Source organism: Diaphorina citri, unplaced genomic scaffold (genome assembly GCF_000475195.1).
Source record: "Diaphorina citri unplaced genomic scaffold, Diaci psyllid genome assembly version 1.1 scaffold2415, whole genome shotgun sequence".
Lineage (NCBI taxonomy): Eukaryota > Metazoa > Arthropoda > Insecta > Hemiptera > Psyllidae > Diaphorina > Diaphorina citri.
The window spans coordinates 4,389-18,313 of record NW_007379839.1 but is presented as its reverse complement, the minus strand read 5'-3'; the positions used below and the strand labels follow the sequence as shown (position 1 = coordinate 18,313).

Genomic DNA, 13,925 nt, shown 5'->3' with positions numbered 1-13,925 from the left:
CCTAATTTTCGCTGAACGCTAAAGTGAGCAAAATAAAATAGAGTGCCGCAGGCGAAATTTTTGAAAATTTTGCTAGATATTTTCTTATCCTAATTTTAGCTGAACGCTAAAGTGAGTAAAATAAATTAGAGCGCCGCAAGCGAAATTTTTAAAAATTTTGGTCCACAATCTTGAGAAATCCAGGCTCACCAAAAGTAAATTTTTCAGCGCCGCAGGCGATTTTTTTTTTTTTTTTTTTTTTAAAAAAAACCCCAAATTTTTTGTGTAAGTCCCCCAAAATTTTGCATATTTTCCTCAAAGCGCGGGGCCCCCAAAAGCGCGGGGCCCGTGGCAGTCTGCCATTCTGCCTTATGGGTAATCCGGCCCTTTTTTTTTTTTTTTTTAGTTTTGAGATATTTTTTTCTTTTACCTATAATGTACCTACTTATACAGGGTGTCCAAAAATAAACGAGACATCCAAATATCTTGAAAGCAAATGAAGATAGAAAATTCGTGTTTTCTGATTGTCCTAACTTTTTGGGGGACATTTAATGGTGACCTCTGGAATTTTACCGGGTGTACCCTTCAAGGTCATTTTAAGGTCAACTTTGTTTTTTTAAATGGAACCCTGTATTTTTGAGGTCAGAAATGAAATCAGCATTAAAAAGCAAGTTCATTTTGTCTATAACTAAGGTCAACTTTGTTTTTTTAAATGGAACCCTGTATTTTTGAGGTCAGAAATGAGATCAGCATTAAAAACCAAGTTCATTTTGTCTATAACTTTTTTTGATTCGATTTGAATCTTTGGAGATAAATGCGGAAAACCGTTGACTTTGAGCGCCATTTTTCGGTCACGTGGTACGATTTTGACAGTGCAAAAATTGTTTTGTCATGGAATCTTAAGAATAATCAAATTGAAGAAGTCATTCTTATCATTAATTGTTTTTTTTGGAGAGCATTTACCCCGAGGCCAATACTCGAGTGAGCAACTTCCTGCCAATGGTCATTTCCCGTCTAACGCTCCGTATCCTGGTGTTCCCCCGACGGCAGGAGAGCCTTTGACTCCGGCCAATCGTCACATGATTCACGTTCACTTGATACCCCACCTGTATGTCCCCATCATGAATCAACCTGGACCGGGGGGTAGTGAAGATCATAAGGTGAGATCAGATTCTGTTCCTCTACGTGACCGTAATGGTTCACTATCCATCTTGACAGATGGTGAAAACTGCGAAATGTGCGGAAAACTACGATAAAACCTTTTGTGATTTTCGGGGATCACTATCCATCTTGACAGATGGTGAAAACTGCGAAATGTGCGGAAAACTACGATAAAACCTTTTGTGATTTTCGGGGATTTTTTTTTTTATAATTTTATTCTTCCCCATATTGTAGTCCCTTGTTATGTGGTTAATTTGATACTTCTCGACCTGCTAAAGAGATGGAGTAGCCGAAACTACTTTACTAAATCAAAAATAAAAATAATCTATGTACTTGCCCAGTGACAAACTCGCAACCTTTGTTTCCAGATCCAGGAAAACCATATCCCTCATCAGCAAGAAGGGTCACCACATTACCCACAGCAGCAGTCAGACGGACCGCCTCAGTACCCACAGCAGCAGTCAGAGGGACCGCCTCAGTATACCCAGCAGCAGTCAGAAGGGCCGTCTGCACCCCCTGCCACTTCGGCAGAAGTGACGAACTCTGCCGAGCCTCCCCGAGGGGAGAAACACATCGAAGAGAACCACATCATTGAAAACCACTACGACGAATTCGGCAATCCGTATGACCCGAATCAGAGCGGCGAAGATGAAGATGACGAGGGAGAAATCACCAATGTGGACATCCATACGTACTCCAGTGATGATCAGGGAGGATCCAGTCACACGCATTACACCAAGAACAATGGCGTGAGCTATGAGAGTCACGAAGAGACGGCACCCAGTGGTCTGGGAGATTTAACTGGTGAGAGCTCGTTAGAATTTGAGGTATTTCTGAAAAGGCCATCAAGTTAACCTAGTTTTAAAATGAAAGGTCCTGTGTCTTTTCTTCTTCTTTTTGAGGAGAGACGCTTAAGTAGGATTTGATCATTTAGACTTGTGACACAACTACTCCCCACGAAGTTCATGTCAACCTAATATATGTATCTAATCCATTTGATTTCAGGTGACCATGGAGCACAAAGTTCTTCCTATGAGAATAGCAACAGCTACTACACCATTCCACCCAATGCCAACATTCATCACTACAACATGCATCGAGAGTACGATCATCTCCTCTCCAAACAGCCTAGCCTTCATGATTTGAACGACTACAAGCCGAAACCTATCATATTAAACCAATACCAAGTCCACGAGAATACCGAAGAAGATACTAGCAACAATAACCTCGCCCCGATCACGGTGTCGAGAAAACCAGATGCTCCTCAACCTACTAATAGTCCTAGCCATAATGAAATTAACACCAATCACTTAAACCTTAACAATAAGCATCAGTATGGGAAACACTATGTGAACCAACTATTAGACAATAAACATGGAAAACACATCAGACTTCCCTCGTCATCCTCAGTATCAAGTGAAAATAATTATCAGACTCATCTTCATGATTCTGCCGTGAAAATGATCGTCTCACCAAACACACAACTCAAACAAAACCCATACAGCCCCCAACATTATTCTTTCTCTAGAGCACCATCCTACTTTTTCGATCAAAACCGTCTGAATTATTCTCTGAAGCCAATGCAACAGGATGGGAACAAACCTTTGAATAGTCAAGGAGGACATATTCCGATTATTAAATCAATAACGGTGAACAATGAAAAGTTACCAGCCATTACTTTAACCAGTGACAAAGTTACCATTAATTTGAATCACAAGTTGATCAACCGAAACAATCCATTCAATCATCGTGTACAGTTGAATAATAAATTCATTCCTTTGAAATCAACCCCATCGACTTTGAACTCAATAGCATCCAATCACTTGCAAGACGGTTCATATTTTAACTCCAAAGATTTTCTCAAGCCTTTGTATAGTTTTCAACACCTTCCTCAACTGCAGCCTTTGTTCAATGCTGATTCTAGTAATAATAACAATCGTGTTTTATTTTCCAATTCAAACAATTTCAATATGATGAAACTGAAACCTCAAAGGCTATCGGATTATGCGAAACTTTCGCCTAATCGTCAAAACTATGTACGAAAGATGATTATGAATCGGCAAGACGATGTTTCTAAAAATTTGGAATCAATGAGGCCTCCTCCTCCTGCTCAGAGACAAACTTGGAGTGAGCATTATTTATCCCGTCCTAAACATCCGTTCCAGCAAATCATACCTGATTCATATGCTAAAATTACTTTGCCAAAATCTATTTACCATTTGAATTTAATTAAAGCTCCCGTGCTTTCGTCGCCCAATACCTTACAACAAAGAATAGCTGTTGGTGGCTAGCCTTACGCCAGTCATCATTGAGAACGGAGAGCCTCCTAAAGTACCTAGGGATAAAAAAAAACATTATGGTCATCCGTTCCAGCAAATCATACCTGATTCATATGCTAAAATTACTTTGCCAAAATCTATTTACCATTTGAATTTAATTAAAGCTCCCGCACTTTCGTCACCCAATATCTTACAACAAAGAATAGCTGTTGGTGGCTAGCCTTACGCCAGTCATCATTGAGAACGGAGAGCCTCCTAAAGTAGGTATACAAAAATCATTATGGGATAGGGGCCCATTTCCTGAAAGACATGGTGTTGTCTTGGGTAGGTACTTCACAAGCGAATATATGAGGCACTTGTTTGTGAGGTATTCATTCACTTGAAGCTTGTCCCTTTCAGGAATGGGCCCCTGGAGATTCAGTAGACTGAATTTTAATTTTGGATTTTGCTGAGAAATTTGAATAAGATTTATCGAAGGACCACAAAATGGTGTATTCCCAATACATGATGTTTGTTTTATTCAATAACACCTGAATTAAAACAATTATTTTTTGCCATATTAGTTTTATCTCTTTATCTGTTATTTACCTACTAAACTAACTAAACCAAATATTAGAAAATAGAGGCGGTAGGGGTCAAACAGAAAAAGGGGTCTATATATTTTTCTTTGGATCCGAGCTTCAATTCCGAAGTACCTACCAAGAAGATGAATAATTTAAAAGTTACCGCGGAACGTAAAGCCCACACATAGTCGATCAACCGTCAATTGACTTTTGATCAACTATGTGTGGACACTAGTCATTTCAAATCTCCTATTTGATTACGTATAGGTTAAGCAATCCGACATATCATAGACACACTATGAGCCGTTTTGTGTCGATTTGGGGGTAAACTTATTTGACAAAGCTTGCCGCCAAATCACAGTATCGAGCATTTGGTATGGTATATGATTTGGTAGGAATTTGTCTTCTTCTAAGATCAGGGAGGATCCAGTCACACGCATTACACCAAGAACAATGGCGTGAGCTATGAGAGTCACGAAGAGACGGCACCCAGTGGTCTGGGTGATTTAACTGGTGAGAGCTCGTTAGAATTTGAGGTATTTCTGAAAAGGCCGTCAAGTTAACCTAGTTTTAAAATGAAAGGTTTTGTGTCTTTTCTTCTTCTTTTTGAGGAGAGACGCTTAAGTAGGATTTGACCATTTAGACTTTTGACACATCTACTCCCCACGAAGTTTATGTCAACCTAATATATGTACCTAACTGACATTTGTTTTGGGTTTTGGGCTACACATTTTTTAGGAGTGGATGCCCTTCGCACACAATCTTGGCTATTTCTTTGGCAAGGGAAATTTCAGGCTGGTATCCTACCTCTGTTTAGAGTCCTCCAGCCAGACTAAAAGTGGTCTCCTCCCTCAATGTTATAAGGTCCCCCAGCCAGACTAGAGGATGATTCTGCATACTGTAATAAAATAATCCCAAACTTTCATTTTACAGCTTCATTATACACACTCTTACTTACAAATCTAAGATATTCCTTTGATAAGGTTAGCATAAGTGATGAGTGTAATAAAAATGTAATAATTGAATGATGTGAATTATTAAATAAATCAAGTTTTTTGAGTTAGTTCAAGTATCTTTTTTTGTGTGAGAATGGTTCAGAGATCCTAAAAATAGATAAAGTTATTTTTTGCTGAGCATACACAATTCAGAGCCCCCCTCAGATTATATCCTCTGCTCAGGCTCCATGTTTCATTTCTGATTATTAATCCAATGTTTGTGACTCAGCCCAATGGTTTTACATCCTACATTCTGATATTTTATGTTGGGAGAAGTTTTTGTTTACAATTTATTTTCTTATCAAACATTTCATGTCAATTTTGAATAGCTACTTTATCTGATCAAAATTCTAGGATATGTGTTTGCAAATCTTGTAGGTATTTATTGCACACAACTTGTACAATTTGAGTTTGAACTTTTTTGCTTTTTCTCACTCACTGCATTTTTACTTTCCTTATCTTACAGGTCATGATTGGTTGGTTCATAGAACAGGGCCCAAATAAGTAGGAGTTCCTGTCTGTAGATTTATAGTTTTACTAGCTGAATTCTATTGCTTTGCTCCGGAATCCCCCTAGTTCATCCCAAGGCATGGCCAAACTTGTAGAAAAGGCATGGCCAAACTTGTAGAAAATGATAAAAATTACGGTTGTGCTGTGCGCTCCCAATTAGCTGCATAGTTATCAAGCTAACAACATAAACAAAACTCAAAATGTTGGTCGAAAGTGGAACATTTCTCTCCCACAGTCTCTGCACTCTGTGTATTTCTTATGGAGATTTTAGTGATCAAAAATTGATCATATCTCAGGATCGGTTCAGATTTTCGCAAAATCCTTTCTTATTGCACACTAGACCATAATAGGAATATTCCTACCAAATTTCAGCTTTCTAGGTGTTGTGGTTCAGGAGATAGAGCGATCAGTGTGTGAAATGTGAATGGATCTTGATTTTATAATATAAGATAAGATTTGGTACCTTAAAAAGTCCAAAGTAAATATGGTTAAAATATCTACTTTTACTGAGCATACCCATGACAACAGCTTATTGAAGGGAAAAAAAACTTTGTTAGCAACCATTAATTTTTTATGTTTTGCTTCTTTTACAGTATAATTTTATTCCTGGTTTTATATACCTAAATGAAAAACATGTCAAGTAACAAAATGCCCGAACAGTACAGTTTGAAGTGGAACAATTTCCATGCTAACCTGACAACTGGGTTTCACGGATTGTTTGAAGATGAAGATTTGGTGGATGTCTCGTTGGCTGTAGAAGGCAAAATCATACAGGCACACAAAGTTATTTTAAGTGTATGCAGTCCTTATTTTATTAAATGTCCCCCCAAAAAGTTAGGACAATCAGAAAACACGAATTTTCTATCTTCATTTGCTTTCAAGATATTTGAATGTCTCGTTTATTTTTGGACACCCTGTACTGTAAAATATTAGGTAGGTAGGTATTACCTTCTATAATATACCTACTGTGTACACTTTACAACCCAATAGGTATTTGTCGATAATTAATCTAAGTAGTAAACTATACCTAGCTATAGGTACGAGTAAAATATTTATCTGTCTGTAAATAAAAGTCCCTGTACATATTAATTATAAAAGAATACCTATACCAAAAAATAAAGAACATGTTTTTAAATGTTGTTTTACATGTAAAAAGATAATTATTCAAGGTAGGTTTTTGCTGCTTGGTTTATTATTCGATCCTTTCGATCAGATAAAAGGTTGAATGAGAGAGAAGAGTGGGGAGGAGACGTTAAACTGGTGGGTATGGAGGGGTAAAATAAAGGAGGGTAACAGCGACCCCAAATAAAATTGGGATAAAGTGCAGTAAATTAAGAAAAAGATCAGAATAAATACCTATATATGTAGGTACCTCACAAAATGGAATGAACATGTGATTCTGATTTTTTTTGAACTCGCGCGTAAAAATAATTTTAGTTCACAAACAGTACGACAGGTGCGCGCGTGTAGAAATGTGAATGTGTGCTCGTTGTAAAATCAATACAAACAAAATCAAAATGGTGACTTTTCCCCTGTGGAAATTCTGAACTTTCCCATTTCCGTTTTCCTTCGGTTTTGTGGAAATTCTGATAAATTTCGTGGAAAGTGTTATGTTTAGATTTTTCCAGTAATCATCAGGATTTTAACGACATTACCTTTTATGTCTTGTTTAGTGTCTACTAAAGTACTTTTGTTTTAAACTCTACATGGCAGGAGTTCCACAGTTTTCTTAAGGTAAGTGCACTGAACTTTCACTCAAAGGTTTGTTTGATCATTGATTTTATGTGGTCAACTAAAACTCCCACGAACTGATGAAAAAATAGGCCATAAGACGAATCCAAAATAGCCTACATCATTGCATCAAAACCTCTGAATCATACCCATAAATAGGTATTACAGTTTTTTGAGTTAGTTCAAGTATCTTTTTTTGTGTGAGAATGGTTCAGAGATCCTAAAAATAGATAAAGTTATTTTTTGCTGAGCATAGGCCCCCCTCAGATTCTATCCTCTGCTCAGGCTCCATGTTTCATTTCTGATTATTAATCCAATGTTTGTGACTCAGCCCAATGGTTTTACATCCTACATTCTGATATTTTATGTTGGGAGAAGTTTTTGTTTACAATTTATTTTCTTATCAAACATTTCATGTCAATTTTGAATAGCTACTTTATCTATTCTGATATTTTATGTTGGGAGAAGTTTTTGTTTACAATTTATTTTCTTATCAAACATTTCATGTCAATTTTGAATAGCTACTTTATCAAAATTCTAGGATATGTGTTTGCAAATCTTGTAGGTATTTATTGCACACAACTTGTACAATTTGAGTATGAACTTTTTTGCTTTTTCTCACTCACTGCATTTTCACTTTCCTTATCTTACAGGTCATGATTGGTTGGTTCATAGAACAGGGCCCAAATAAGTAGGAGTTCCTGTCTGTAGATTTATAGTTTTACTAGCTGAATTCTGTCGCTTTGCTCCGGAATCCCCCTTGTTCATCCCGAGGCATGGCCAAACTTGTAGAAAAGGCATGGCCAAACTTGTAGAAAATGATAAAAATTACGGTTGTGCTCTGCGCTCCCAATTAGCTGCATAGTTATCAAACTAACAACATAAACAAAACTCAAAATGTTGGTCGAAAGTGGAACATTTCTCTCCCGCAGTCTCTGTGCTCTGTGTATTTCTTATGGAGATTTTAGTGATCAACCTAGGGCTTTATTTTTGCTCCTTTACTATGGGGCGGACTCCAAAAATTCGGAGCGTTCACAACCGGTATCTACATCACTGTTTGGACTCTGTTTGGGCCCCGCCCCCTTGAATAAGAACCTGGCTACCGGCCTATACTCTCAAGCTTCAATTCCGAAGTACCTACCAAGAAGATGAATAATTTAAAAGTTACCGCGGAACGTAAAGCCCACACATAGTCGATCAACCGTCGGTTGACTTTTGATCAACTATGTGTGGACACTAGACACAGCTCAAGAGGAACAATGAATATTTAATTTTTATTTACTTACTGCCGCGGCTTTTCAGACCGTATTCGGTCTATTAATAATTATAATAATAATAGACTCACTAGACACAGCTCAAGAGGAACAATGAATATTTAATTTTTATTTACTTACTGCCGCGGCTTTTCAGACCGTATTCGGTCTATTAATATAATTATAATAATAATAGACTCTTTTGAGTGGAAGGCAATCACTAGGCGAGGTTAACGCCGGAGGCGTTTTCTACCAACTAACCCTTAGAGCTACATTATTATGTGGTCGAATTCTGAAATAAGAAGTGAGGATAAAATTCCATGCCTCGGCTGGGTTCGAACCCACGCCGCGCCGTCCAGGTGGCGTATTGCCTCGAAGATTTTGCACCTCCGCAGATTGTTCTGTCCTCTCATTCTCCTTCTTCCAGTCCCATGTTTTTCATTTTCAATCATCCGGTTTGCTTTCAGATGACCATTGTCATGTTGAACAGTTGGCTCAAGAACATTTCAGTGTCAGCAGATACCCACCATCATGATTCCGGCTCATCGACTGGGCATCGAACCCCGAACTTCGCCTCTAGGAGCAGTAAAGCTCTGTCCTGTGATTGTAACTCACAAGGTTAGTGTAAAGAGATTACATTACATTGCATTGAATTGGGGCTATTTTCTGACGAAACTCCTGTGTGCGGAGTCCAGTATGTATGACTATTGCACCCCAGTTGAAAGAGAAAATGGTGTATTCCCAATACATGATGTTTGTTTTATTCAATAACACCTGAATTAAAACAATTATTTTTTGCCATATTAGTTTTATCTGTTATTTACCTACTAAACTAACTAAACCAAATATTAGAAAATAGGCGGTAGGGGTCAAACAGAAAAAGGGGTCTATATATTTTTCTTTGGATCCATTCTGTATGCCCTAAACCAAATATTAGAAAATAGGCGGTAGGGGTCAAACAGAAAAAGGGGTCTATATATTTTTCTTTGGATCCAGTTGAAAGAGATAAAAGGACGAGCCCGAATTTTATTCAAGTTCAACTTGTTTTCAACTTTCAATACAGTTACCATGAATGTACAATAGATCCAGTTACGAAGTTCTTTCTTTACTGTATACATATTAAACCGTATTTTCCTTTCGCAATTTTCATGTGTAGTAATTTTGGGAAATCGGAAAATGGTACAATACCAGGCAATAGTCCATCTCCCATCTCCCCTATTTTCAACCACCTACGCCAGCCTAGATTCATGTGTAGTAATTTTGGGAAATCGGAAAATGGTACAATACCAGGCAATAGTCCATCTCCCATCTCCCCTATTTTCAACCACCTACTACTATACCACCATGAAAATTGCGAAAGGAAAATACGCCTATCTAAATATAATTGAGTGGTCCGGTGCCAGACTTGCCTAACCCTCAGTTTCTTCAAATTGATATATTGAGACCTAAAAAGCTGGGCCAAATTTTAAAACCCTGAAAATGAAGTATTCCCTGAAAATAAATGAAGAATTTTATTTGGAAACATAGTTGTCGATGCTGGGAACAGATCTTTTTTGGTACTTCCTCCTAATGGAGGTAGCTCAAATTTTCAAATTTGTGGGTTAGGCAAGTCTGGCACCGGACCACTCAATTAGATTTAGATTATGAACTACCTAAAAAAAAAAAAAAAAAAAAAAAAAAAAAAAAAAAAAAAATCAACAACTATTTGCTCACTTCAAACTTTTTCTATTTTCTTTGCAGATTCATCCTGAAAAGCATCCCATTGTATTTTTGAAAGATGTTGGCTACAGTGAAGTTATTGGACTGCTTCAATTCATGTACCAAGGACAAGTGGACATATCTCAGGAACAGCTGGCAGAATTTCTTCGGGTAGCAGAAATGTTACAAGTCAAAGGATTGACTAGTAATTCCGAGTCCGATGCTGTAAGTATGCTGTTGGAATTATCATATAATTTATATCATTAGATTCATTAGGTTTCTAAAAAAAAAAAAAAAAAAAAAAAAATGAGACCCACTAAGCCATGGAAGTGGTTCTTTATCAGTTAAATTATCATGTTACTATGTTGTTATCAACTACTAACCTCAGTGGTGTAGTGGTTACACATTGGACTTTATCTAGTCATAATATTTATGTGTATTAACTGGGGAATGATATTTGTGGCAAGCATTTAACTATGTATACTCAACACAATTAAAATTTCTTTCTTGTCATTATCAACTAATGGCTGTTCATCTGTTACAGTCAAACCAGTTGCCCATCTCGGAGACAGACCCAATGATTCCTCTACCTGTTCTGTCCACCCTGTCCAACAAAGTGAACAACATCAGCAGTAACTTGAGCAATAACAACAATAGTCAGAACAATGCGCTGAAGAGGAAGAAGCATCCATCTTCTAACTCGGCTGAGATTAATGAACCCATTTTCAAAATCGTCAGTGTCGAGTCGTTGAAGAAACCTAAACTTGTTACAGATGATGCCTCTGCTCCTGCAAGTACAAATGGTGAGTTTTACTGGTGGGGTGTTCAGACTCATATTAACTTAGTATAAGTAAGTAGGTGCAGATAAAAGTGTAAACTGAATGTTGAACCAAAGGACTTTCTGACTTACTGGTGAATGGAGGGAGAAAGAAAAAAAAGGACTTTTTGACTTGACCAACCTACTGACCTAATAGAAATTTAAACATGAAATTTTAAACCCAAAATTAGCAAACATTGACATTAAACCCAAACCTTAGTTGTAATTTTCTTTTTGATATTTTTTTGGTACTAAGTCACATCAATGGAAAATTGCTACAAAAAGAAGCTGTTACAGATGAACAATGACCAATGTTAAGTGTTATTTTAGGGTTTAGGTGAAGCACAAAATGGAGCTTTTACAATTTGAGCAGTGATCAGTGTTATTATAGAGTTAGGTTAAACACAAAAAGGAGCTTTCTTTTTCATTGTTAAATAATTACCTTTTTTAACTGGAGGTTAATGATCCCCCCTTTCTTTTCTTAGTTGTAATTTTCTTTTTGATATTTTTTTGGTACTAAGTCACATCAATGGAAAATTGCTACAAAAAGGAGCTGTTACAGATGAACAGTGACCAATGTTAAGTGTTATTTTAGGGTTTAGGTGAAGCACAAAATGGAGCTTTTACAATTTGAGCAGTGATCAGGGTTATAGAGTTAGGTTAAACACAAAAAGGAGCTTTCTTTTCATTGTTAAATAATTACCTTTTTTAACTGGAGGTTAATGATCCCCCCTTTCTTTTTAGGTATCAGTACCATGAACGAGCAGGACGCTGTTGTCGACTCGCCCACATCTCAGGGAGGAAACCAGGCCGAGACGCCCATGGCGACTATTGTGCCCATGATCCCCAAGATTGAACCCATGGAGGAGTATACCGAGTCGAGCTTTACCGACTATTCCGACATCAGCGAAAATTTCATGTCCCACTTCATGGAGGAGCCTTCGTCAGGTAATTAAAAAAAAATAATAATAATTATAATAATGGTAATAACAAAAATAGATTTGATAGAGGAAACTGTGACGTCTTATCGTTTCGAAATCAAAGAGAGAAGGATAGGAGAAAGCCAGCCGTTCGAGTCGAGCTTTACCGACTATTCCGACATCAGCGAAAATTTCATGTCCCACTTCATGGAGGAGCCTTCGTCAGGTAATTAAAAAAAAAAAAATAATAATTATAATAATGGTAATAACAAAAATAGATTTGATAGAGGAAACTGTAACAAGTGACGTCTTATCGTTTCGAAATCAAAGAGAGACGGATAGGAGAAAGCCAGCCGTTTTAAGAACGAATCTTATCGGTTTAGGATAAAGTTTTGGGTGAAAATTGAACCTGAAACCTAGTGCTTACAGGCGCCCTACCCGCTAAAGGTCCGTTCCCTCTTGTTCGGAAAAAAGTTGTGTCGTGCGTAGTGGGAACACTCATTTAAATTGCATTGTCTACAAGACATTTTGTGTCGTTCGGAAAAAATCGTGTCGTGTGTAGTGGGAACAATGAACAATCTCGTTTGAATTTCCTACAGGATATTTGGAAGAAAAAAATCGGATGAAACTCACGATTAGGGGGAACGTGCCCTAAGCTACTAGGCTGGGTGGGTAAAAACCCTAGCAGTTATACAGCGTCTTTAAATACCTCTCGGTTTCCTCTCTCTCAGATTCCACCCCTCAGCGATCCACACAGCAGACCTACTCCTCCTTTACGCCCGAACATCAGCCGTCGCCGGCGACTCAGAAATCCTCCTCCTCTCCTGGAAATGCCGCTGCTCCGGCTGCATCCAGCGGATCGTCCGAAGCGGCCGCCTCGCCCAACAAACTTACCTCTCAGCAAATAATGAACATTGACGTGTCGCTCCTACAAGGTAAGTACGGATATACAAATCGTGGATTCCCTTTGAAGACTTTTGGTGGATTTCACCAACCTTCTTTTTAGCCCCTAACAGCCTGTTAGTAAGACTTAACAACCCTGTTAAGCCTACGCAAATGGAATTTACCAGGCTGTTACATTAAAACAAGCCTTCTAAGGACTGAACAGCCCTCTTAATCTTCTTAAGCCTATACAAATCAAATAGAACTTAACAGACTGTTAGCTTAACAGGCCTTCTAAGGACTCAAAAAATGTTGGTGACATCCACCAATTGTGTAATATTTTTGCAAGGTAAGTTTTTTTTTTTTACCGAAGGTGGCGGTTTATTTCGTAACTCAAGGACTTGTAGTGCCCTTGTAATACAGAAAACCGCTACTCTTTCAATCTATTTGACTCTGTGAAGAGAACTTTTATTTCGTTTCTTGTAGTTAGATGATTGTACATACTTTTTATTTTTTGCATGAGTAACCTCTTCTCTTTTTGCTTTTCTACTAAATTTCAATGTTTGCTCAATCATTTCATATAATTAACTATTCAATTACATAAGTACAATGACCTATTTAGATGAGAAACGTAGTTTTTCAGATGAAAATTGTAGTTTCGCACCATGAATGACTGTTTTTACTTAATTTTCATTTCCAGTGTTGAGAAAAAGGACATCATTGTAGAATCTTTTTTCAAATTGTTTTATTTTTAACCTCTGGATCTGCAATACTTAAATGTTGAAAAAGAAGCTAACTTTACTAACAGCTTTTAAAAATACATAATAATAAATAAAAAAATGTAGACCGAGAGGTTAGTGCTGGTTATTTCTACATTAATGTGTTAAAAGCTACCTTAGCTCTATGTTTATTAGTCTTTATTCATGCAGGCAATTTGGTACTTACCACTTCGAACTTAGTTACCTAATATATTTTTGTTGATTGAATTTTCCCCAATTATTTTGAGTTTTTTTAATATTATTGTGTTGTAGTTTTATGTAACACCATTTTGTTATATTTTCTAATTTGATTGTCATTATTTTTATTATGTTGAAATTTTGTTTGTGCTTTACTTATTGTGTTTGATTTTGTTATACC

The 13,925-nt window shown here is 37.2% G+C and overlaps 2 protein-coding genes across 2 annotated transcripts; both read left to right on the top strand.

Moving 5' to 3' along the window:
- The first annotated feature begins 943 nt into the window (after positions 1-943).
- Positions 944-3,493, top strand: LOC103518888 (putative uncharacterized protein DDB_G0282499). Its single transcript, XM_026830559.1, has 3 exons — positions 944-1,139; positions 1,509-1,944; positions 2,146-3,493. Exons 1-3 carry the CDS (start codon positions 1,059-1,061, stop codon positions 3,429-3,431), a joined length of 1,803 nt encoding a protein of 600 aa, XP_026686360.1. The 5' UTR covers positions 944-1,058; the 3' UTR covers positions 3,432-3,493.
- A 6,706-nt stretch (positions 3,494-10,199) lies between these two features.
- Positions 10,200-13,173, top strand: LOC103518887 (protein abrupt-like). The gene is made up of 4 exons (XM_026830560.1): positions 10,200-10,394; positions 10,714-10,972; positions 11,731-11,934; positions 12,638-13,173. Exons 1-4 carry the CDS (start codon positions 10,287-10,289, stop codon positions 12,910-12,912), a joined length of 846 nt encoding a protein of 281 aa, XP_026686361.1. The 5' UTR covers positions 10,200-10,286; the 3' UTR covers positions 12,913-13,173.
- Positions 13,174-13,925: the final 752 nt, after the last annotated feature.